At 56.2% G+C, this 25729-nt stretch overlaps 1 protein-coding gene across 14 annotated transcripts in view; it reads right to left on the bottom strand.

Annotated features, from left to right (window-relative positions):
- Window positions 1-25729, bottom strand: part of BCOR (BCL6 corepressor) — a 90202-nt gene that overhangs the window by 20300 nt on the left and 44173 nt on the right. For 9 of the 14 annotated variants that reach the window (XM_045995115.1, XM_045995111.1, XM_045995121.1 and 6 more), the window contains exons 2-6: window positions 10572-10697; window positions 9189-9267; window positions 5346-8186; window positions 4604-4657; window positions 3933-4119 (exon numbers count right to left, since the gene is read on the bottom strand). In XM_045995115.1, coding sequence (XP_045851071.1) covers window positions 3933-4119; window positions 4604-4657; window positions 5346-8186; window positions 9189-9267; window positions 10572-10657 — 3247 coding nt within the window. In that variant the 5' untranslated portion in view covers window positions 10658-10697. Of the gene's footprint in view, window positions 1-3932; window positions 4120-4603; window positions 4658-5345; window positions 8187-9188; window positions 9268-10571; window positions 10698-11258; window positions 11421-25051; window positions 25074-25729 lie in introns of those variants that run through there. The other 5 variants (XM_045995119.1, XM_045995123.1, XM_045995120.1 and 2 more) reach the window with 3 other exon arrangements.

Genomic DNA, 25729 nt, shown 5'->3' on the forward strand with positions numbered 1-25729 from the left:
TCAGTATACGCGTCGTCCCCTCCCCGAAGTAGGAGAGATGGATCAAAGCAGGTGATCTGAAAGCAGGGGTAGGGTCACAGTCAGGCAGCAGCTTAGCTGGTGTGGGCCCCTGGCGACCTTGGCCCACACCTGAGACGCGCCCTGATCCATTTACGCCTCTCTCCCTCCCAAGATGCCACTTCTGGATTTTACACTCTAACTGCAGGTGTCATAATCACCTGTATCTGTAACAGCCCTAGGTCCCCTAATGAGGCATGCCTTGCTCCGGGAGAAGGCTTTCCGTGCATCTTCACCCCAGCTGCAAACTTGCAAACCGTGCAGTTCAAGTCCGACCTAGGCTGCCCAGCCTTTCGCCGCGGTCAGCAAGCAGCCACCGACTGGAGACCTCGGCTCCCTGTTCCTCGCTGCACCACATTGTCCCCAACAAGTGGACAAGAGCCCTTCCACAGGTCTCCTCCAGGCTTCCCACCGAGAAGCTGCCGCCTAAGGGCAGAGGGCACCCCGTTACCCACAAGGAGAGGGAGCGAAGCCGCCACCCGTGCCCCCCCCAGGAACCCTCCTGCCGCTACAGTCACAGGTTGACAAATCACCTATTCACACGACATCACTGAGCTGCTGTCTCCCCTATTTCACTAGAGGCTCTTTCCCCAGACTAGGGTCCCCCATCCTTTCCACAGCTCCCTAGGCTCTCAGGCAAAGATCCCAATTGGACTGAGCCAAGACCTGCCTCAGTAAGAACCCTGAAGAGCAGCCACCATGAGTAACCAGGAGAGACACCGCCACCGGCTAAGGTTGGGGAAAGGGGAGACTCCACATCACAAACCTGACCCAGAGCTCGGAGATGAAATGGTTCTGGCCAGAGCTCATGGGGTTACCCTTGAGAGCGAAAGAGACAGAGAGCTGGACACACAAGGGACCTAACCACGGGTCGGCAACCGCCACGACTTTCAGCCCTTCTACAGGCGGGACCAGCACGCGCTCTTGGTCACCTGATCGAAGCAGACGTCAATGTGGCTGTGTGGTTCGTGGCTTAACACCTGCTCCCTGTGGCGCCAGTCCCGTGACTCAAGGGCCTCCCACAATTTGTCCTGATTGTGTCATAGCGCCACCTCACAGAAAGCTCACCATGACAACGTTTATGCCTCACTGGGGGCAGCAAAGCACCAACCCCCGCTGTCAGGGGCCAGTCCCCCAGCCCCCTCCCAGTGAGCCCTCAACAAGGTAGGAGGGTTCCCCATGATGGGAACTCTCTCCTCTGCATGTGACTGTAGCACCCCCGGTAAAGGCTAACCTTGTGGGGACTCACGGCCTCTACAAAAGGGGCACAGGGGAGCCTCTGGTCCCAAACTCAATGTAGTTCACCAACACGCAGGTGCTCGGCCTGAGAAAAGCTTCGTGAAGTCCTCTGACCGAGACTTCTTCCAGGTCCCGCCCAGGCACCGAGACATGGCAGATCCCGGGTCTGCCCCAGCCAAGTGGCTGCCGAGGGAGACCATCGCTCGCGGTTCATGGGGGAAGGGGCTGTCCCTGTCCCTCCCCACCTTCAGAATGCCACTGATGTTTCCTCTACTGATAAACTTCCAAAGCAGCAAAGCCTCCTAAGGCATCAGCTGGACTTTTAAAATAAAACCAACTCTGACCACGAAAAGCACATGAAAATCCCGACCGTGGTGTTTCTGACTACATTCGCTCCTATCAGGCCAGCCCCTCCCGGAAGCACCCACCATCTCAGAAGCTCCTGGGGTCTGAGGGAGGGAAGGGAAGTCGGGGGAGAAGGAAGGCATCTGGAAAGCATCCCGTAACCTCCTCAGAGCCCCTGCCCGCCCCCACCCCCACCCCAGCTCCCACATGCTCACAGCTTGGCTCTCAGCTACATGGACCCCTGTGAGGAGAAAACCAACGTGGAGCAGGGCCCGAGTGGGCTCAAGACACGAGGGCCAAAAGGACAAGACAACCTGTTAATTTGCAGCCAAATGGATCCAGTACCTGCTGTTCCCTAGTTGAGGAGGTGACAGCAAGGACAACGGTTCCTCCAGGTCACTCCTCCTAACCACAAACTGCCGAAGTCCGGAGAAGACTGGGGATGGTGACCCACCCCCTTCGTTGCGCCCATCTTTGAAAGTGAGCCTCCACCCCCACCTTCCCCAATCCTTCTCCAGCTCCCGTGATGACCCAAGCCTTGCTGTGTGTCCTGGGTGCTCCAGGAAAAGAGCCCAAGGGACTGAGCCTGGAGGGACTCTGGGGAGGGGAGGAGGGAGGCCTTTCTGAGTCATCTGGGCTCTCCTTCTCCATTGACCAGACTGAGTACTCGTCTCTAGGATCAGCAGGAAAGATGCAGAGGACACAAACTTCCCTGGGAAGGCAGCCAGGGTGAGTGAGATGGGAAGAACGGCAGCCACCCTGGGTCTGGCCAAGTTACTCGAAACCCAGACAAAGGGCAAGAAGACTCAAGGCTGCTTAACTTCCTGCTCCCTTCCTCCAGCCTACCTCACCCACTCCCTCTCCCCTCAGAGAGGCACCTACCTGTTAACTCAGCTTTGCCCATGTCTACCAGGTCTCCCGGAGAGACTTCCCCAAGAGCTGGCATTATGGGCAAGCCAGAAACAAAGGGCTGTCCTCGTTTCTGCTTTACTGAATAGCAGCTCAGACCCTCCATGCTCCCCTATCAATCCCCCTGAGGTGGAAAAGTAAAGAAATCTTTACTCCAGGCACATCAGAGTCCCCGCCGCTGACTACCAACAAAAACTCCCTTCTTCTGAGACTGAAGGAGAACAAATGGTCCTGGTGTGGCCAACCCAGAAACCTGGCCACAGGCCTTTGTCTGACCCCAAGGCTGACTGTGGGGGGCAGGGGGGGTGGTCTGTGCCCTCGGCAGTGAGAAGCGCCCTCTCCGGGGCCACAAAGTCTCCCCCAAACGCCATCAGGCACCAATGAACGCCAAACCCATGATGCCCAACAGCATGGAGCCCGCACAAATGAGTCTCCCATCCCTGCCTGCCCTGTGTCAGGAGGATTCTGCACCCTGTCTCCTTGACACTCAGCCAGATGCCCAAATTTACCCTCACCAGTGAGGCTTCCAAGGTCTGGAGCGCCCTTTGGGCCCCCACGTGTGCACATTTAAAAGAGACGGAAAAAGACCTTCTCCACTTGCCACCCACACACCGTGGTGGCCAGGGACATCTCGTGAGCAAATCCCACGGCCCTGGACCACAGCGGAGGACCCACTGCTGGGCCCGAAGAGCGATTTGAGAAAAGCCCTAGCTTCCTCTCCATTTTGGCCCCCCCAACAGAATACCACCTCTGTCTGGTGGTAAGGCCCCCTCTTTATACTGGTTTATTCCACACACCCCTGGATTGTGTTGTCAACATCTAACCGTGGCCAACAAACGTGCCACCGAAAACAATCATCTCATCTCTCTGGTGCCCTCAATAGACCCCGTCCCATTTTAACAAAACCTTTATCTCTGGAGGGAGAACACGAGAACCTTCCGTTCCATGGGAGGCTGTCACTGTGGTGGGTGGGGAGGCGCCTTTGGCTGGGATAATCAGCCCACTGGTACCGAAAAGAAGGGCAGGGCAGCTTATCTGCACCCACTACAAAACAGGACACAACACACATGGCGACACTTACGTCTCCCGTGGTCATTCTCCTGCTGGTACCGTATCAGAACGTTACTAACTACAGGACCGGTATTTCCCTAGAAAAGGAGAAGCGTCCCAGGAAGTCGTCTTCCATGGGTGCCTCGGTCCCTGGACACCACCTCATTCAAACAGACGATCGGTCCTTCCCTCTTGGGCCAGTGACAGCGGCCTGTTTCTCTGAGCAGCCCACAGGGCCACAGCAATGAACCGCTTCCCCGTGCCTCCCTGAGCTCTGGGAGCAGTGCCCCCCACCCCACACACCATGGATAAGCCGCTGGGGGTTTACTTACATCTCTCATTGTCATTCTGGTCGGCAATGGCCTCTTCCAGGGCGACCGACTTTGGCTTTTTGTCCTGATTTCCTTTCAACCTGTCCCAGTCGGCAGGGCTGAATTTGCACACCTCGGAGTCTTTGGCTGTCGGGTGGCCACCTTCTCTCTCTTTCATCTCCAGCTCTGAGAAGCGCATCATTGCACGCTAGAAAGAGAACGGAGACGGGGGAGAAAAAAAAAAAACACGACACCTTACCATAAAAGCTATTTCATTTGCCTTACCTTAAAGGAAAGTAGTTTCAAAGAAAAGTTTGCCCAAAACCAACCACAATTTATGATACGACTGAGATATTTTAAAACGTAATAGATAAAAACGTAAGAGTAGCTATACGTAAGCAATCACACAGTCTGTACTTGTGAAGCCATATGTAGAGAGAGAGAGAAACGCGCTGTGTATGTGTAGCCACGCATACACCATAGCACAGAGACATTCTCGTTTGGAGGTAAATAAAAACAAAACAGAAACACAACGCAAAGGAAAACAAAACAAAAACAACAGAAAAGAAAACAAAATGCACAATGAATAAAAGACGACCATGGCCCACAAACTTCCCTTTGTATATTTGGAAATGAAATTTAACTCAAAAGGTTTATGTAAGATTCTAGTAATAAAAATTTGAAGAACTGACCTCACAGTAAGCAGCGGGTAGACATAAAATACTGTCCTCTTGTAATCCTTCCATCTATGTAATTAAAATGGGCACTCAATGGATCATTTAGATAACTTCATCCATTTTTATAAGCATAAACCAATTTTTTTCTTCACATTGCAACACAATTTGGCTTTATTTATCTTTTAATTAAAAGTAAAATATCTTAAGGAAATTCCTATACAACATCTATCATTCACTAGCAAGTTAAACACATAACTCTATCCCTTTAAGCGAGGTTTTTGTTTGGGGGGGGTGGAAACAAAAAAAATTCCCCGAATCCCACAGACATGCGGCTGCCACACATCTCCACCAAGTATCACGTAAGACATTTCTAAGCAGTATTGCTAGGCATTATTCGTTAACGTACAGTAACGGCACAGAAGTCAAAGCAACTGATAGGGGACGTCATGCAGTCTTTAGCTAACCTTCGCAATCATTAATACTTCTGTTAGCAGCGTCTGCGTTGAGCTCTCTTAGCATCCACAGGATGATGGCAAGTGTCTGGACACGTGAACCTCCTAAGTGCTACCACTCACGTCCCCTTACTGGACACATGTCATATATTTACGTGACCATAAGCTTTCATTAACCAAAATCTGCCCGGCGCCCTGCCCTACCATACTCCCCCAATCCTCTTTCCACATTAACAAAAACAGAACTGACAACTGGTAAAGTCACTGAAATTTGGGGGTGGGGGGGTGGGGGGGGGACGACTCACCTGCAAGGCGCGCTGCTCCCGGCTGAGCTGGCTGGAATCTGCGTACAGTTCGGTAGTGACACACTTGAATCGGTCACCCACATAACCAGCGGAATTTGCGATCCTCTTTGCCAGCTTCGATGGCTTGGGTTTGAGAACTTTGCCATCGGTGGATTCGGCATCGTCGGCTCCGTCTTTGGTATAGGTAGGGGTGACGTCCACACTCGGTGGGGCGCTGCCCACGCAAAACGGTTTGGGATCCTCTGGGGTTTTCCCAAAAGTCACGGGTGGGCCATCGCTCGCCAGAGTCGGCTCCAGGAAGGGAGTGGAGACAGGCAGCCCCAGGTTCTCCTTGGTGGTTACCGCTGGAATGCTCTCCTTGCTTAAGCTGAAGACTGACTGGCCCGGGGCCTGCTTGAAAGCGTAAGCTTCGTGGAAATCACTGATGCGCCCCAACTCCTCCCTCAGGGCGACGAAATCGCGATGTGGCTGCAGGGCCGGCTCGGCCGGGGGCTTACTGGGCTCAGTGCTCTGGCCCACGCTCTCAGCCGCGAAGCCCGGCTTGGTCGCATTCCCGTCTGTTTTAGTGTCTGCCTCCTCCCGAAGGAGGTCTACATAGACAAGTTTGTCGCTCTTGACTACCGTTTTTCCTTGGTTCCAGCTGGGGCTGGGCTTCAGGTTCTTGTCAGAGGGGACTTCTGGCTGTAGCTTGGTGCTACTCGCCTCCAGCATCTCGGAAAACCGGCTCCGGAGGGCTGGGTCCTCATAGCGCCTCTCGTGGGAGCGGGACCTCCTCTCCGGTTTCTCCTCCTTAGTGATCTCGATGGGCGTGTGAGGTATCAACATGGGGTGCACCATGCCCAGCCCCAGCGCGTCCTGGTAGGTTACAAACTCTGGTCGGCCTGTGGGCAGCCCATAGGGCAGTCCGGGCTTCGGGGCAAGGTGCCCGGGGAATAGACTGCCGTTGGGCAGCAGGACTGGGTGAGGGTAGACGGGTCCCTTGCCGTGTAAGGAGAGGGGGCTTATAGCGATGCCCTCGGGCGCCGGGTAAGGGAGGTAACTCCTGGGGTAGGGAATTGGTGGGGACCTAAACGCCTCGTTTGGCGACAGAAAGATCGAGCTTGGCGGGAGGCCATTCTCGTTTGCTTTGAAGCTCGGCTCCGGGTTGCTGGCTTTGGCGCCCTTGCTGCTGGTGCTGCTGCTGTGCTTGGCAGGTGTGGTCGGGGGCTGGCCCACGTGCTGAATGACGGATGGCGTGGTGTCCATGGAGCTCCTGCTGGTCTTGCAGCCATCCGCATTGGCATTGGGGGCTGGCGACGCAGAGGCTGGGCGGCCGGCGCTCGAGACCGAGCCCGAGACGTTGGTGACCACAGCGTCCGTGCCGCCCATGCGGGGACACGACGAGCTCCGCTGCTGCGGGATCGCCCAGTCCAAAGCCTTGTTTTTCAGCGGCAGGCCTTTGCCGTTGTTCTCTTCATTAGGGCTCGGCCCGGGCACCACCCAGGACGAGGGAGCCGTGCTGATGATTTCAGATCTATAGATAGCACAGCCGTTTCCGGGAGGAGATAAGGTTTCTTTTGGAATCTCACTGCCAGACAGCACTAAGCCGCTTCCAGCTCGGCTGTGCACGAGGACCGTGGGGGCCATCTTCTTCATATGGTCGGCTTTGGAAGCATCCACGTCCACCACCTTCGCGGACAAGTCCAGTGGCTTATCGGTGACATCTTTGGTAACCGTCTGCTTCTCCAACAGAGGAGGGGAACCACCGTCTTTTCTGTCCTGGCCCGCTGCTTTCCGGGTGTGCCCGGGAACCGACTGGGCCCCTTCGGCCCCTTCCGGGCCCTTCGGGTACTTGCCGTTGGAGAGCCTGGCCGAGGGGAACTCGCTGCTGACTGTCATGTATGGCTTCGACAGAGTGACAGACGGTGAGGTGGAGATCCTTGCGTAGTGCTTATGAAATTCGGAGTAGGTGTCTGCAGCGGGCTGGGAGGGAAGGTGGACACGGGGCGAAGGTCGAGGCGAAGGGGGCAGCAGGAGCGCTGTGTCCCCGGGCAGACCGCTGGTGACCCCCTTGGTGGAGGGCACCCTCGGCTGCTTACTGTTCTGGATGTGGGGATAGGCATGGGACTCGACGGGATTCCCAGGACTGACACCCATCTTCCAGGGCAGGCTTTTGTCTGCGCAGTGGACCAGAGGTGGGATGGCCGGGGAGGCCGAAGGCGTCGTGAGCCTCATGGGCGAAGCCAGGGACGACGGGATGTGGGGACTGACGTAGTGAGGCGGCGGCAGGTAGAGAAAGCGCTCCCCGTTGGTGCAGACAGGAGAATACAGCGGCTGGGCCAAGCTGTAGGACTGCTGAGGTAGCAAGGCCTTGTACATGTTCAGGGAATACTTATTTGGCGAGTCGAGGAAAGGATAGATGGCTGGCGTGGCCCCCTCCATGTAAGGGTTGACCCAGGGCAGCCGCAGGTAACTAGCACCATTGATGTTGAGAGGGCTCTGTTTGTCGCTGGCAGGCCTGTCCAAGCCCAGCGTTTCTGCTGTGGGCACAGCACTTTTTTGTATCCCGGGGGGTGTTTTGTAGATAGCACTGAAGCCATTGGGGGCCTTTCCAGGGACAGCGGAAGCCTCCACCGTCTCAGGGGTGTTAGGTTTGAACTGCATTTCCGGATTTCTCTCGGACGAGAACCCAAGACCACCCAGAGTGCTCGTGGCAGCCTCCCGACCTTTCTCTGAGCCCAGTCCGCACAAGCTAGAATAGACGATGTTGCCGGGGACACGCAGCCCTTCCCGGATCAGGCCGGGGCGGTCCATGCTGAGCGCGGCCAGGCCATCGATCCGATGGGCCGTAGTGGCCTCCACCTTTGTGGAAGAAGAACACGGGTGTTAACTCGTGGTGCCCCCATCAAAGCTGCAGGGCCCGTCCCGAGGAGAAACCGCCAGCTAGGTTCATGTGACATCAGCCTCCACATCTGAGCACAAAGGGTTAAAAAGAGGGGCTCCACAGGGGCCCACCGTCCCTGGCCCACTTATCCAAAAGCCTTTGCTGCCTGCCTTCTCACCTTCCTTCAGCTAGTACCCTGAAAGCCTGTAAAAGGTTGATCCCTTTAGACTTGGGGCCTATACATTAAATTTAGTCATCTATTAACTCGGGAAAATTCACTTTCTCAGCAAAAATTCTCCGCTGCAACAGAGAGGACACCAGCTCTGCTACTCTAGGCACCGCCCTCATGGGGTATGAAGTGGGGGGGAACACACGGGACAGGGACAGGACACCTGAACCTCCCAGGCCCTTATGTTGGGGGGCAGGGTAGTGCTCACTGGGCTCCCTCCCCATCCCCCCAGGTAGGGAAGCATGGTGATTATTTAACATAACAAGCAAGAAACAATCTTTGGTGGGATGGCAGGGAAGGAGGACTTTAGCTGTCTCATTTCTAAATCAATAAAGAGGCCAGGGGTCAAACTGTGGTGGTGCCTTTTGACTTCCTCTCCCTGCTGTCTGAAGACGGGTCTGTGTTTCGTTATTTTACTGGAAAAGGAAACCCTAAGGGTCTACTTGGAGGCTGGAAATTTATCGAGCTTCAGGGAGCATGGAGGCAGCCCGTGGCTTAGCCAAGAAAAGGAGGCACATATCCCACCCGGTCACTAAGGGACTGACTCCGACACTCCTGGGACACAGCCAGCGTGTCACCGGGAGTGCAGGGCCAAACAGAGCTCCAGTGAGGGCCAGGTCCTGCAGAAGCAGCACCCTACTCAGCCCTGCCCGGCCCCGCCCCACCCCCAAAAGACCCCTTGGCAGCATACAAATTAATGCATCAGGGATTACAGATCGATGGATATTCAGACTGAAACCATGTCTCTTACCACGTTGTGGTTCAAGGGATTTTCTTCCCTCAGTTCCAGTCTGGCCTTTGAAGCGTCACCATCATTTACAGGAATTTTCCTACGTGAAAAGGACATACGAAACTTCGTGAAAGCATTCCTCCACTTAATCCATCTTTCACAGATCGCCCCCGAACGGACCAGTTTCTAATAACTCTGTTCCTCAAACCGCCCTCACCAAACAATTCCTCCCCAGCGGCCCCTATTGAAAGCTGGCCCCAAATGGTGCTTCAGCTGGGCTGGGAGAAAACAAAGGCAAGGCAGGGCACAACGGGGCCAGGGAATCCCAGACAGGGCCACCGCGGGAAACCAAGATCCTGCGCTGTTGTTTTCTCTAAAGAAGAGGCCACGGAGGCCAATCTGTAGCTCCGCCGTCCTAGCAGGGCCCTCCGAAGCCCTATCTGAGGTCAGACATCAGGGAGGACCAATGGCCAAAGGCCGGAGCGGAGACACAGGCTGCAGTCACAGGGCCAGCCACACTGGCCACTTCTGTGCTCCTCACCAGCGTGGGCTTTCAAAACTTTTCCCCAAAGTTAGGTACCGTGGTCTACAAAACTGGTTTCCCTGGTGATAATGAAGCCGTATGTGACTGCCCGTCTCACGGCGATGGGGGATACACAAGAAGAGCCTACAAATGTCATGTCAGCCGCTCCGGGCTCCAGAGCAAAGCCGCCCATCTGTGCCAGGCTGCCGTGGCCGTCCTGGGACTTGTTATCAGACAGCATCGATACAGCAAGTATGTGGTGCCAACTTCCAAATCCCCAGCATAAATCGCTGCAGATACCCCAAGAGCAGCTTGAGGCCCCCGCCGCTTAGCTGCTGCTACCCCACACTCCAAAATCACTGATTAGGGAGCCCAGCGGAGCTGTCGGGTGACTGAAACCAGGAGTCGATGGCCTCACCGAGTAGGCGGTAGAGGACACCAAGAAACTTGGGGCTTGAATGGAGTAAGGGGTGGCCATCTCCCCATTTACTACTGAGCAAACTATTTGTTTTAAAAGCACATCGAATGCCGATCCACCTGGGCCCACACTCCTGACATTTAGAGTTAAAGCAGCATATAGACTGGGATTAATTCTCCTTCATAAATATGAAATAATAAATTAAGGACGAAAGTGCACTGAAAGGCCGCTTTAGGGGCTAATCTTTTAAAGGGCGGCAATGCTTCGCTGAGCCGGGTTGCCTGTTAAAACTGTAAATCAAGGGCCGCCAGCTAGGCGGGAGATCATTCTCCCCCACCCCTTTTGGGCCCACTCTGGCTCTGAGAAGGTAAGGGGGGCTTCAGCAGGGCTCTGGAGCACGGAGTGTGGGCGGGGTGGCACCCACCCTCTCTCCCCAGGCCTCAGCCAGACAGGGCACATTCACCTGTCTTCGTTGATCCCACACATGCGGACCCTCTCGCTGTTCATCCAGCTGTGAACGTTCCCATACAGGGGGGTTGCTGAAAGCATGTCGTCTTCTTGGATGGCAGCTTTTCTTCAAGCGTCTAGTCTGTTTTAAAAAAAAAAAACCAAACAAAAAAAAACCCGGGAGGTTGAATAAAGAAGAGCTGAACAGGGAACCAGAGAGGCCCGCTTTCTAGGCAATTCATACAGAATGCAGACTCGGGAAGGCAGGCTGCGCTCGATGTTCTACAGATGTCTGGGAGTCAGGGAACACACCTGACCCAAAGGGTACAGGGGCAGTCCGAGACTTTCCTGTGGGCGGGGAGGGAGTTAAAGGGCCACGCGCCACACCATCCGTGGCAACTGCACACATCCCCACCACCACCCCTGGCCGCCCCTGCCTTGTCCTTCCCCAGCCTTTGGGGAACACGCTTGACAGCTTGCTGGGCAGCGATCTTGGGGGGCCACACGTTGGGGTGTGGGGGGAGGGGTGCGGTCTAAGAGGATCAGGGCTGGGGGAAGGCACAGGAGTCAGGTGTAGTAACCCAAACTACCCTGTGTCTCCGGGGCGGTGGTGTGGGCCGACTTTACAGATGGAGGGTTACACAGGGTCGGTGGGCCAGCGGAAACACACCCCACCCAGCCCTCGATCAGATGAAGCACTGACCCCGGGTGGTTTGGCCTGGGAGCTGCAGAGGGAGGCGGCTGAGTAATTCCATGATGCCTGCTCGCTGGGGACAAGAAATCATCAGTGAGCTCGGAAGTCTTAGCAGCCCAGACTGCTGGGCTGCCAGCCACTGGCAGGCTGGGAGCAGGGAAAAGCCACCGATTTTCCACCTACGGGGAGGGGGAGGCAGCCCAGGCAGAGGAGGGGAGAGCACCTCTCCCCACCCTTCCTTACCTTCTCTGCCCACCACCCCCACCCACATCACATTCTAGTTTGCTGCATGAGTGAAGGGTCAGGACAAGCTGCATTTTATTAACAGGATTATCACGGCGCGTGATTTATCCTCGTGCAGGATTTTAATTGCTCTTTGGAGGTTGAGCCGTTTCTTTTGACTGCGCTTCAGCCCATATCCTGCTGTTAAATGCTGGGTTAATAAGTAGGGAGCCTTTAATGCCTGGGACCGATGGCCCTGGGCAATTCCCCGGCACACAAACACCTCGTCATCTCCCTTGTCCGGCCCACGGGCCAGGCCATCTTTCCCCAGGCCCCAAAGCGGACTCTGAAATCAGCTGTGTGCGCAGTTCGTTGGGGGAACTTTTCTTTCTCCTCCTGCACACACCCACCCACACAGTTTCCGAAGGCCCAAATGTTCCCGAAGTCGACACATTTCCTTTGTTAGCAGGGAAAAATATGCAAATGCTTGCTTTCACACTTGAGCACAAGGAGCAGACTGCCAGGTCGGCCCGGCTGGAGGCTCCGGGGTCTGGGGACTCTTTCTCGGAGTAACTGAGGCTGGGAGTGGGGGAGCACCTGGGAGACCTGAATCCAAAAGCCAGGCTGGTCTGTCCTTCAGCAGTTCTTTGTCCTAAGTAGGCCTTTTGTCCACCAGTATCCCCGTCGGCCCCCCTATACACAGAACACCGCCTGTTAATCAAGAGCCACACACACAGACACACGGCACGGAGTTGGAGCCCAACAATGACTCGGCTGGAGGAGGAAGAGGAGGAGGAAGAGGCCTAACTAGGCAGTTGCAGCAGGCCTGGTGGGATTCAGAGAAAGCACCTTCTTCTCCTTCCAAGGGGCTAGCCACGGTGCCCTGAAAAGACCAGCTGGGGTCTTGAAGAAGGTTCCGTGGGGGCTCATGAGCTTCTCTTCCTTCTTCCAAACCTACAGATCAACGGGGTGGGGGGGGGGCACCGCTTAGTCCGGGAATGACCACAAGGCACATCCAAGGGAGACTGTCCCCTCCCTAACCCCTGCCGCCCCTTCTAACAAAAGGAAGACATTCTGGGTGGCCTGACTGGGAAGGTAGAGCAACATTCCTTGGTGCACAGGAGGCAGGAGGCAGGCGTCCTGGTCACCAGCTGCAACAGGGGGACCAGCAGTGGGAATGACCACATGGAACCAGCCTCTCCCGCCACGCGCCAGGAGGAAAAGCAGAAATTACACCAGGAGCAAAAAGCATCACTAGATCAAATCCTTAAGAAAATGATGAGGAAAGGAAAAACTCTGTGTGTGTGTGTGTGTGTGTGCGCGCGCGCGCACGCGCGCGCCCCTCCAAGACCTCAAACTTCCGCAGTCCCCAAAGTGGCCTCCCCTTAAACAAGCCATAACCTCCCCACCTCCTTTAGCCACCACCTTGTGACAAGGACCTCTGAGCACCTGAGTGAGGAAACAGGAAGGGTGCTGCCTTCATGCCCCCGCCCGGAAAAAAGGGGCTTTTCTTGAGAAGGGGCAGCCCGGACTTTACGGAAGGGTAAAGGTGATGTAGGGACACCTGGGAGCACTGGGTGCTTTCAAAGCCCTCCTCACCCCCACCCCACCCCCACCCCTCTGGGGCCCTTCCTGTGGACTTTTCAACATTAAAGCCACACACTTAGGTGACCTAATGAAGTGGCTTTAAGCGTGTGTGCACAGGGTCAGATGGAGTGGCGGGGAGGACGCAGAACACGAAGAAACAAGGGAGGGGGAGGTCCACTGCTGGATCCTGCTGACTACACACACACACACACACACACACAATCTTGAGCTGCCCCATGAACTTTTTGTGAACTGTTTAAAAGTGGAGGTCTGTTGAACAAACAGCGGCGCCACTGCCAGCCATAATTTCATTGCAACAAGCTAAAGACTTTTAACTCTTCAGGTTCCTGGCCAAAGATGGAGCCAAGCAGGAAGGGCCAGTGAGTGAGCCAGGGGCCGAGCTGTCCAGGAGGCCCTTCTGCGGGGTGAGAGAGGGGAGCCCCGAGGATCCCGCTGGGAATCCCCAGCAGGAACATCCTGGGCAGGCGGCCGGCCGGGCGGCAGAGGCCACACAGAGTCCAACCCCGCCAGCCAGGGTCGGGGTCGAGGCCCTGGGGACCTCTCCCCTGCCAACCTCTCTGGGATGTGGAGCTGAGGGGACGCCAGGGTGAGAAACAACAAAGAAACTGAGAGGCGGAGATACAGCGATGCTCATCCCACTCCACTTCTAGAAGGGGCTGTTGAAATAGTTGGGGTCTTTTTTTTGTTGTTTTTTTGGTAACTCTAAGGGAAAGTGCTTCAAAAACTGACTTCGCTGACCCTTGGGCCTCGGTGGAGAGGACAAATAATGTGATTTAGATGACAAACAGAGCAGGCACTTTGCCACTATGAGAGGCTTGTTTGCCCTTATTTCTCTCTGCGTGCACCCAGCCCCGCCCCTCCCACCGCCCTGCTCTTCCACGTGCAGACTAGAAGTGCCAAGATGTGTGAAGTCACTCAAGAAAAGCACTTTACAAGCACCAACCTGTTTCCACGTTAGCTGCTACAGCTACAACCTGGCTATGAGGTTTTAACCCTTTTTCCAGTAGTGGAGAGATGGGGGCCAAGGATGAAGGACAGGGATGGGGAAGGCAGCTGAGAGAGAAGAGGTCGGACAGGGAGACTGAGGGCGTCTGGTGGGTTCTGAAGAACAGCAGGAATTGTAGTGGTTGCCCACTGGAACACCCAGTGCCGGGGAGAGACCCGGCTTTGCAAAAGCCCCCTGGCCCCCGAGGGCGGACTCCGGCTCTCTGAATGGCAGTAACTGAAAGCACCAGTAACTGAAAGCAGGAGGGAGCATGGGTCTCCCACAACAGACGTGGGCAGTCACCTGCTCTGGAAGCCAAGGGTTATGCTTCGAGTACTCGGCTTGGTGTGGACACCCGTGAAAGGACATGACTGGCAGAAAGAGGTCGGAGGGACCAAAATTAGGAGCTCTCATCCCTGAGAAGAGGCACTGCCAAGCTTGTGACAGACAGGAGAGGCCCCCCGGAGCAGGACCAGTCACCAACATCCCACCCATTCTGGCCACGAGGACACCATTATGCCCTGAGGAGACAGAGAGAGCTGTCTGGTTTTTCTTTAAAGGCGATCTACCCAGATAGACAACAACAGGTTGGAAAGGGAAGCGGCAATGACGGGGAGTGGCTGGGATGCGCCGGGGGAGGGGGAGGCAGCATCAGACGAAGTTTGGCACCCTTCCTGTCTCTCCACTGGGCTCCTCCTGGCACCAGGCCACTTTTACTGCCTCTGCCCTTGAGGCAGTGCTCAGTTCGGGTCTGCACATCACAGGTGTCAAGTCACCATCAAACCATCCCAACTCCTTCGAAAGCGGTAATGGTGCCCCTTCCTAGGGTCTCTCTCACCTGGCGCCTCTTGCACCCATCAGGTGGTTATCCAGTCAGGGGCCAAGAAGGCCTGGGCGGATGTGTGTGTGTGTGTGGGGGGGGTGCTCCTGGCTCAGAAGGCCTAGCTGACATCAGAGAGCCCAGTTTGCGTGCAGGGTGTGCTGGGGAAGGGGACTCCCTCACGTCAGAGCTGGCTCTCTGTGGAGATCACGCAAGAACGCGGTCACCACCACAGTCTCCCAGCTCCCACCCTCATCCACAAGCGTGTCTCTGGGCAGGTGGCCGAACCTCTTCAACCTTGGTCCCCTCATCTGTAAATATTTGGCACCGTGTTTTCCAGAGGATTAAACCGCACTGGTGACGAGTTTCCCCTGGCAAGAGCTAGTGCCCGCCACGTCGAACCCCCTCAAAAGCAGCATCTGAGTCCACCAGGTATGCTGTGTGCCATCCCCAGATCGCCGCACAGTTTTTGCGTGGGAAGGCTGAGGCGGGGACACAGAGGGGCCCAGGCCAGGGAGGGGTGACCTTCAGCAGACTTGTGTGGATTTCATCAAAGCCCAAAGCGAACCCCGCGGGAGCCCTTCCTGGGGCTGCTCCAAGAGCAGACTGAGTCACGCACAGCAGCACTTCTCTCCTGGTGTCAAGGAAGGGAGGGGTGCAGAAGTTCCTATTTTAGGATGGGGGGAGGGGGACCGTGTGGGGGTAGAAGATGAGAGGAAAAGCTCTCCCGGATGTGCACGGTTGGGGACGGGTCCTCCTGGGCTGCTTCCCCCCCCCCAGACATGTAGCTGCGGGGGCGAGGGGAACCCCAAGACTGCCCCTCCCCCCCCACTTCTGGACAGGGCCACAGGCTTCCGGGGGTGTGGCTGATGTTGGTGGCTGGCTCTGTCCACCAGCCCTCCCAGGGTGTCAGAGGGGGTAGGGGTTTGGGAGGAGAGATCCAGCGGGCCGAGGCGCTCTTTGCACACTCCAAGCCAGGGCCATTGCCTCCGGGGGCGTCCCCACCCACGCCCCAAGTTTTGCATTAGTAACAGACTGAGCTGAGGAGCCGGAGGGGAGAAGGAGCGAGGAGGATGAGAAACTCGCGCGGCCCTGACCTTTCGAGCAAACCAGAACCTTCCCTGTCTCCTCCTAGGGCGCCTGGGTCGGAGCAAAGAGCCACTGGGGTCGGTCGGGGGGTGAACTTGGCCCTCGGCGGCGGCTGCGGCTGCGAGGGCGAGCGGGGGAAGGGCGCCCCCTCCCTCCCGCCTCAGCCCCGAGCGCGATCGGTCGGCAACAAAGGGATTTTCTCTCCCACCACACACACCCATGCTGCTCCGGGCTCGCCCGCCCCTCCTCGCGGATCCTCCGCCGAGGTCTCCCCGCGGGGGGCCGCGCCTCGGCAGACACCCACACCCTCGCGACGCTCCCCCGCCCCGCCTTCCAGGAACTCCGGCTCTCTCCCGGAGGCGGCCCGACCTCCGCAATCCCCAGTGTCCCTCCGTCCCCCCCACCCCCGTTAACCCCTCGGGCCCTGCGGCCCACGCGCTCCTCTAGGCTTCCCCTTTCCTGAGCCCCCGCTGCTGAATATCTGACAAAAAGGAACTTTGGGTGGGCGCACGCAGACCCTCCTGGCCATCATCCTGGGATCCTTCTGAGCAGAACCGAGTGTTATTCTCCGCAGACGTGCCCCCACCACCGCCAGCGCCCCGGGCTAGCCAAGTGTAGCCAACTGTAAAGTGGGAAGGGGTTCCAGGAGGGGAGGCCCCTGCAAGGACCCACGGGGAGAGTGGCTGCCAAACCGGTGGTGGGTTCCTGCCATGCACCACCACCCCCGACCCAAGGTCGGCTATTGGACCAACACGGGACACTTCCCCTTCTCCCCTGACACCGAGGCAAGCCACCGCCTAGGGTTTTTTGTTCCTTTCACTTTCTTTCAGGGTTGTCCCCCACACCACCACGTGGGCAAGAGAGGGCCCATCTGGAAGCTGGTGTCCCTCAACAGGAGGCAGCCCAGAACAGGAAAACCTGGGTGGAATGCAATTAATCACTCTTATTCCCCCCCACCCCGCAAACCCCCCCCCCCCACCTCCTCTGGGCTAATCCCACCAGAGGAGAGAGTCAGGTTGTCACTAGGGAGTCTGCACAACCTGGGGGCAAATCCAGAATAAACCACCCATATCCCAACTCCAGAGGGGGTGTTCATGCACTGCCATCTCCACCAGGGTCTTGCAGGAATACAACACACTCCATGCCTCCCCTCCTCCACCAAAGGGACAAGCTATAGTGTGAAGATAGTAACAAGAGCTATCAGGAGTACCTGGGAGGCACAAAGGAACTTTTTACACAAAAAAGATGCCTCACACAAGGCCCATGATCAGCACCCTGGGTTCCTTGGCTGACTGTGCACTGCCTGCGAGTTCTGGGAGGGCTGGGGATGAGGGTCAGAGGACAAGAGGGGGCTCCCACTTTCTTGCCGAGGAACAAAAGAAACCCCATGTCTGCTACTCAATCTTGGGATTCGGAACACCCCCCCCCAACAAAGCGGTGGAACCACGACGGCAGAGATGGGGGCCCGTGAATTTCTGTAGCTGTTCAGACCTTAATTACTCCTCCTTGATCCGTGGGACTAGACACGACACCGCCAAGGTTAAAATGCCCCGAACAGCGCCGAGCAGATGTGAGCGAGCTGGCAGACGCGCAAATGAGGCCTGCCTCGGAGCACGATAACAAGTGACTAATACATTGCATATCGTTGAAAGAAAATTATTTTTCTCTAATTTGCATTTGCTTGGGGGGAAAAAAAGCCAACCAGAGTCCCTCTTCACAAGCACGAGTCTAATCCTGGAAATACAGCCCGGCTGCTTTAAGAGAGCTGGAAGGAGGGAAAGACTGCCAGTGTTTTGGCGTTACAGGCTTGTTTATCTTTCCGCCTTTCCTCCAAGGCGAAACTCGTTTTGCAAGCAACATTCCTACAGAAAATGGCACACGTCATAAAAAGAGACCAATTTATAGAACTGGCACCGAAGTTCATGTATCACTCCAGAAGCATCTCCCAGCTCCCCACTGGGGAACCCAAACCGGAAGCAGAAGTCCACGTTAGGATTCAGAGAGGGGAGAGCTGGGGGCTGGGGGCAACAAACTCCATTTGCAGCTCTCCTTCGAGGCTGTACACCTGGGGACCAGAGTCACAGAGAAAGACCATGCTACAGAATTCAATCAGCTCTAAATGATCCTCCAAAGCCTGGTGGGTGGGGGGCAGGGCTGTGAGGGCTCCCACCTTGGGAAGGGGAAGGGAGCAACTCTGACACCCCTTTGGCCCCAGGACACCTCAGAGGCAGGCCCAACTGGGTCTCTGGCCATCCTGAACCCACCTGCCTGGGCCAGCCCTACATCTCCAGAACCCGCGTGGACAAGGGGTGACTGCCACCACCAACTGCTCTCCCTCCCACCCTGGAGCCTCCTCCCAGCGCCTAGCGGGCCACTGGGAGCTCAGAGGAAGCCCGTGGCTGGGGGCATCTAACTGATCAAGTCAGAATGGGAGGCGCCGTGGGCACACCTCAGGGCCACACCTTTGTGTCCTGAAGCTGAAGGCCAATGTGCTCTTGGAAACGGGAGGGCTTGCGAGGGAAGGTTAAAGGGTGTGGGTAATCAGAAGCCAAAATGCACCCCTTTCTCCACACCCCCACCCCAAAACACCCCCCTCTGGGTCCTGAACCTACACACACTGTTTTCAGCCCCGAGGAAGAGTGGTGAGTGCACAGAACGTGGCGCCCGCCTGTCTCTCTAACTTGTCTCAGTTAGCAGGGCCATTTCCGAGGGGGAAAAGAATGCCACCAGAGCGTCTCTGCAACTTCCAGAAAGCCTTCGGTTAATAACACATTGTTTCCAACAAGCTTCGTTAGGACTGCAAGTTATGCCCTACAGTCTAAAAAATCGGGCCTCCGAGCACCTGAGGACCAAGGTCCAGCGATCCTGGCCACACCCCTCTGGAGGGACACTCGGGGCCCTGTGGGCCCTCTCTCCCACCACCCCTGCGGGACAATCCCCCTAAAGCACGACACACCACACACCAACCTGAACCTCCACACTGAATCTGGGAGCCATCAAGGTGTGTGTTGGGGCGCACGGTGGCGGGGGAGGAGTGTTGCGTGGGGCGGTGAGCCGCGTGGCTGACTTTTTCCCTCATCAGAGGATGAGGATACCGTGGCCAGAAAGCAGCAGCCACCTCTGCAGCCGTCCGCACGCTGCTCGTGCACCAACAGCTGTCACATTATTTGCACTCGCTGTAAACAGCCTTCACATTCCCCCCTTACCGCATAGTTAAAGCCAGACTAACAATCCACAGTTCGAGATCAAACCAACAACAGCAGCATTGTGTCTGCCTCCACTGCCTTCGCACCAAGCCCAGCAGCTGGCAGGTTTCTCCGGAACAAGGGGACCCCCCCCTTCCCCCACCCTTCCAGCTCCAGCCGAGGCTAGCCAAGGCAGTGTGCACTTTGTCGCCGCTGATTGTAAAAGCGAAATAGCACAGCCATGTCGCCGCGATTTCGGTGTGGTTTATCAGCCCTCTCCCAGAGTTTGCCCCTCCTGGTGGCTGGGGGGGGAAGCACCCCTCCCCCACACCTTCGGCTGGGAAGGAGGTGGTTCAGACTCCCAGGGTCGCTTTCTATGCTCAGCAAAGCGTGGGCTGCCCAGGGAGGGGTGGGGGGCCGCGGCCGGGCTCAGGGTCGGGGCAGGGAGGCCAGCCGCTCCCTCAGCCAGGTCGCAGAGGCCAGGCGGCTCTGCACTTTCTGCGGCCGGCAGCCCCAGGCCCTCGGGCGCCTCGAAAAAATGGTCCAACTCTGTGCGTACTTACTGGCCGCCCCACTGATCAAAATGTCTCCTTTATGATTTTTGGTTAAGTCGAACATTTCCATAATCGTCATTATTAGCGCAAATTACACGCCTAATCGGTCCTTAAATAGATTTTAATTAAATAATCATACAAGGCTCATTTTATGACTTAAGAAAGGCATTACTTTTCGTTATAAACTTTCCACCAGGATATAGACTCACGATAGCAGACAAATACTTATTCTTTGAAAATCTCCAGTAACTAATGGGCAGAGAGAATCCTGAAAAGATACTGTTTCACCTTCTGGAATCCCAGCAGAGACCAGACATAACCACATCTGTGCAACTTCCCTCTCGGGAAGGGAGAGAGGATCTCCTCCTCCAAAGGCTCACTTGAGCTGTCTTCTCCTTCGGGCCAGCAGAAAGCCCCAAACGCTATACTTTTCCCTTACCCAACTGCACAAACTCCTCCAGCTAGCCGGCTCCTTTAGGGACCACCCCCCCACCACCCTCCATCCAGGCCATCCCCCCTCCCTGGTCTGCCGAGAGCGAGCTGGGGCGCAAAGCGGGCACGGCTGTGCTTGTTAACTGCTGTGTAAAATGCTGTTAATAAAATAATAAATACAAAGGACGGAGGCTGCTGGTTCCACGGCTGTTTTGACTGGAAATGCCTTGGCACTTGTCATGTGTTTATGGGAGGGCAGACAACTCCAGGATTTGCATAGTTTGGACATTTCTGTACTTCATTTATTCTGTCCTAAATGACGTAGGCCTAGAGCTATTTCAAGTTTGCATTTGTACAGAACTGTTGAGTGCCTAAGAGCTGCTCCAGTGAGACCAAGTTTTAAATCAGACCCAAGGCCGGACCGAACCTCCTCTCTGACTGGACCCTTCTCCACCCTCTGCCTCCGTTGCCCGAGAAAAACAAACAGACCCTCAACGACAACCCCGGGAGTCTTGGCTCTCCCCACGTTCACTCCCTCTGGGGGCACCTAGGGTACAGGTTAAGGTGTCTTCAGATTACAGGTAAGGCCTCCTGCTCGATTTTCTATGGAAACCAGTGCAGTTAGGCGCACCGTGGCCATACTCTTAACTCTAAAATAGTGAGCTAAGATGCGGGGAAAAACTGCTGGCCTGGTAAAACCCACTGTTCACAAAACAATGTCAGCAAAGGCTGGAAGGCATTCTTTAGAGAGGGACCAGGGATTCGTGCCTACTGAAGCTCTTTCAGCACAAAGGCTTTTAGGGGAAGAAGGGAAAAAGAGGGGGGGGGGGAGAGAAGAGAGAGGGAGGGCTCCTGTTTCAGAGCAGGCATCCCCTGAGAGTCAGGAACCAAGTGTAGCTTCAATCAAACGCTGACTTCCCCTCTGGGAGTCAAGGAGGAAACCTGATCACAGTAGCTTACTACCGGCCTGGATCCATACAGGTCTGGTTTTCTTCTCATGCTGGTAATTTTTAAAAATACATATCGATACACACACACGCACATAAAGCAGCAATCCCTGGCAGACTTTATTGAAAACCACACTGAGACCTCGTAACATCCGGGCTTAATCCCTATCAAACCAACCACAGCACCTCTGGCCTCCGCAGCAGGCCACCCCCTCACCTCCTCCAACCAGGTCTCTCCCCTCCGGCCACTGGCTCCCCTCTGCCCTGCGAGAAGGACGGGGAGGCTGGCCAGAGAGCACCTAGATAGGTGCCCGGTTCTGGAATCAATTCCTAACCATATAATGACCCCACTTAGGGGAGGGGGGATAAAAAGCTCCAAGCCCTTTCATATGGAACCCTTTAGAGCGCAGAACGCAAAGAACTACAAAACAAAGAGCAGCCCAAGAAGGCAGACCAGAGGAGAAGCCTCGGAGGTGAATTTAACCTGCGTCCCGTCCCCCCACCCCACTGGCCTAGGCTGGTCTCAGGAGCTCTCCAGGGCAGCGGGGAATGCAGGCACAACCTCCAGGAACACCACCAGTCATTCAAAGCACTCCCTAAATCCTCAGGGCCTACTATGTGCCAAGTAGTCTTCTTTGATCCTAAAGGTAGATAATTATTCCCAGTCTTACAAATGAAGAAACTTACTGAGGCTCAGAGGCCATAAATAACTTGCCCCCAAGGTCACACAGCTAGTAAAAATGGGCCACGGTCAAACTCAGTCCTGGAGTTGCGGAGAGGAGCCAATTATTGGTCTTATTGTGCCATCTGAGATCCCCACGAATTTCGGAAAGCTTCCTGAGCACTTATATTCGAAGGCAGGGTCAGAGGGAAGCACTGAACAGCTATGTAACTTAGTCCACAAGGAGACCAGAACCCAGTTTCCCCTACAGCCAGTCATCTCTTAGTCCCCTTGCAGTCTTTTCCCCATTTCCGACACTTCCTACCCATCTCCCTACCCAAAAATACCCTGGTGTGAGGTGAGGTCAGGGCTTCCAACAAAGCTCCACTTCCAGGACCCCAGAACAGGCAAGGGTAGGTGGGCGGCTCCTCTCAGAGTTCTGTAAAAAGTGCTGACTCCTGGTACTAGGGTTGGGCCCGCCACCCCAGTTTTGCCACATAAGGCAATAAATCAAATTATCTGGATAGAGCAAAAGCTCTTTGAAAAGAGTGCCTACACCTACCTTTCCCAGGGTTTTAGGGAAAAACCCCAGGGACCAAAGTGGGGTGGGAGGAGGAAATTAAGAGGGAAGTGGCTCCTAAGATACCAGGCCCTACTGGACCCCACAAAAGGCCAAGCCCTGAGCCAAGCGAGGAACTGGGGTTATCTTTCATTTCTCCAACTTATCTCAGAAGCGGGGGTCTGGGCCTAATGTCGCCACCCGTCCCCATCCCCAACTTCCAGATCTGCCCCAGGCTTTCAGTTGCTCCGGAACTCTCCATACCCGACGACCCAAGCTCCACAGGGCCATCTCCCGCTTGGCTCGGTGGCGACCGGGAAGGGCAGGGACACCGGACAGTCGGCAGCCCCTGCGGGCTTCTCGACTTCGACCCCGTGGCTCCTCCAAGAGGCCGAGGCTCCGGATGTGCGAAATGGCTCCCGGAGCGACTGGGCGGGCAAGGGCCTCGGTAGCTGGAGGGATCAAGGCAATGGCGGCGCCGGGTCCTCACCCCACTAGCCAGCCAAACACGCCCCCGGCCGCCCGGCCGCCCTGGCTCCCCGCCAGTGGCTCTGTCTCTCGCTCACTCGCTCTCTCTTAAACTTTCTGGTGTTGGCGATGGGGGCAGGGTTTCCAGCCCCCGCCCCCCTCCCCAGCTCGAAGCAGGCCCTTCCAAACCTCCGGGGAGGCGACCCCCGCCACGGCTCCGCGACACTGCGGCCCCGGAAGACCCCCAACACACACACCTTGAGCCACCTGGAGTCACCTGGAGCGGGCGGCTTCCCAAAACGATCGGCGTCCGGCCGAGCGTGGGGCTGCCGCGACCGGGGAGGAACTCCCGCAGCCGCCAACCGTCTGGGCCTGGCCGCGACGCGCGTGCAGTGCGTCCCACACTCGCGCGCTCTCCGACAGAACTTACGCAGGGGGGAGGGGAGGGAGGGGGGGCGGGAAGGGCCGTGGGCTGCTGCTGCTGCTTCTTCCTTTTTTGAAAAAACTCTTTAGTTGCAAGAGTTTCGGGTGTCCCTGGCACGACTGCGAGCTCTCGGGCAGAACAATAGAAATAGGGGCTTGCCGGAAATGGTGCAGGAAGACCCCTATAAACCTCTCCTCTCCTCGCCAGTTACTATTAGCATTAAAAGACCCCAGTGCCTTCAATGCGACGGTGCCTGTTTATAACTTTTTCCTGTGGGTCCCCCTACCCTAAACAAGTCCCCCTCCTCACATTATGAAATCACAAGGGCAAAGATCGCTCCCCAATCAGTGACCTCTGGAAGCTCTGGGACTTTCACCTGCTCTGCCCCAGGCACCCCGACCTGACTCACCCCCTCCCCCAGTAGTTTCTCTGGTTTGCACCTAGACAATAAATTTAGTTTAATTTAGCTTCCGGTCTTTAATTTTAGCAGGTCTCCTTTTTGCATGCAAATCAATATGGCAATTACCATCTAAAAGCTCGCCCAGCCCCGGGTCAATGTAAATTGATCATTGTCCGCCTTCCACAAAATAACACCGGGAGTCTGTGGTGCATAATGAGATTATACTGGAAACTGTCTTTTAGATCACAAATTATATTTTATGCTGTCAGGATCTTCCAGCGGACTTCCCCGCTAGTCTAATCAAGGGGAGCGGAGCCCGTGGGTGCTGGGGGGTGGGGAGGGGATGGTTGGCTCGGGGAGACATGGCTCAAAAAAATAACCAAGTTAGGGACTCCCGTTTTGGAGACCTCCTCGACCTGGGACAAGCACAGATGAGCTTGGGATGGGAAAGGGGGAGCCTTCTACAGAAATATTGCGGAAATGCATCGTTCATTATTTCCCATCCAGCACAAAGTCAGATATCCCTTCTAGAGGAAACACGTTGGGGACAATCAGCAAAAAGCCGTCGGGCCGGGCTGGTGGCCGGTGGCCGCGGGAAGTCTCCGGCCAAGTACTCGCGCTGAAGACGGCTGGGCTACCAGCGGGACAGCCCAAGGCGGCAGTCCACTCCTGCCCCAGCAGCTTCTCAACCCCGCCACCGCCGCCACCTAGGCCCCAGCAGCACAGCCTGCTCTGCAGACAGACGGAATCCTGACGGCCATACACGCCCGCAAAGCAGCTGGGGCGGGCCTCGGCCTCCCCTACCCGAACAGTGTGAGCGGGAGGCCGAGGCCTTGGAGCAAGGATAAGGTCCTTTCTGGCCGAGAGCACCGTTCTCCCGCCCCTCTGCGGCCCCTAGGGCACGGGTGTGACCCTGGGGCCTAACAAAGGGCCTTCTGAGCTCCTTTCGGCCTCGGGCTGGCGGGGGGAGGGGTGGGGCCGGCGGGAGGGAGGGTGGGGCTCGGCCGCCGGAGTGGACCTTCGCGTCCCCCCACACACCCCGCCCCCACCGCGCCTGGCTACCTCGGCCAGGCCCGGCGCCCTCGAGGAAATCACCGAGGTGGCATTGTCAGGGCTGCCTCGCGCTCCTGAGGACCGTCCCGTAGTTGGGGCGGCACGGCCGCCTGCAAGCCTCCCGCCCAGCCCAGCCCTGCCCCGCCCGACCCGGCGCGGGCTCCACCCGAGTGCGGTCTTCCCAATAAAAGCTGGAATTCCCGGCTGGGCTCAGACAAAGAGGGACCGCGGCAACTCGACGCCGCGGGCAAACCCAACCCTAGCCTGGTTTACGTGAGCGTCTGGGGGTCACAGAGGCGCCTGCTAATCCACCCTACACAGGCCGTCCCCGCAAGGTCTCCTCCAGAAAAGGAAAAAAAAAAAAAAAATTAAAGCATACCAAAATGAAAGCATACCTCCTCTTTATTCCTCTCGGAGGCCGAACTTCGCACTTCTTTCGGTTCTATCTTTATCAGTCCACCAGGCTGACAGCCACATTAGCAAACAGGACTTAAGAGCAGGGCCCCCATCTATCTATTCCTCCCGACCTACTCCTCTTTTTCCTCCACCATCCATCCACTCAAGGTCAAGAACTCAAAATCTCTCAGAGATCCTCCTATCTGCTCCACACAAGCCCTGTTCCCTACCCCGAAAGGGAAGAAACTATAACCAGAAGTCCTGTTAGTGAGCAAGGGCCATCCACCCTTAGCTAGGCCGCTTTGCCCTCAGTTTCCTTCCAGCCTACCACACAGTTTTTTCCCCTGCGAGGGAGTGCACGAAGGTGGTTGAGCAGCCCACACTTCCGCGCTCACACTGTCCTCCCCCGGCAGGAAAGTCATCCTCGGCCCAGGAGGAGTTTTTGTCATTCAGCCCGTGTATCTAAGCACGGATGTATGCATATGAATGCTTTTTGTGTTTCCAAGTGACCCTCTTCACACCTTTAAATGGGCTTTTGTCTCTGGAACGCACTTACAGAAATTCTGCCCCAGTTTCCAGCTCAACAAAGTCTGGATTTTCTCTTAGAATATCACTATAGATCCCCATATTTGCATACCCGTGTTTACATTCTTCTTGGCCAGTTCTTTATCTCTTCT

Source organism: Meles meles, chromosome X (assembly GCF_922984935.1).
Source record: "Meles meles chromosome X, mMelMel3.1 paternal haplotype, whole genome shotgun sequence".
In the NCBI taxonomy this organism is placed as follows: domain Eukaryota; kingdom Metazoa; phylum Chordata; class Mammalia; order Carnivora; family Mustelidae; genus Meles; species Meles meles.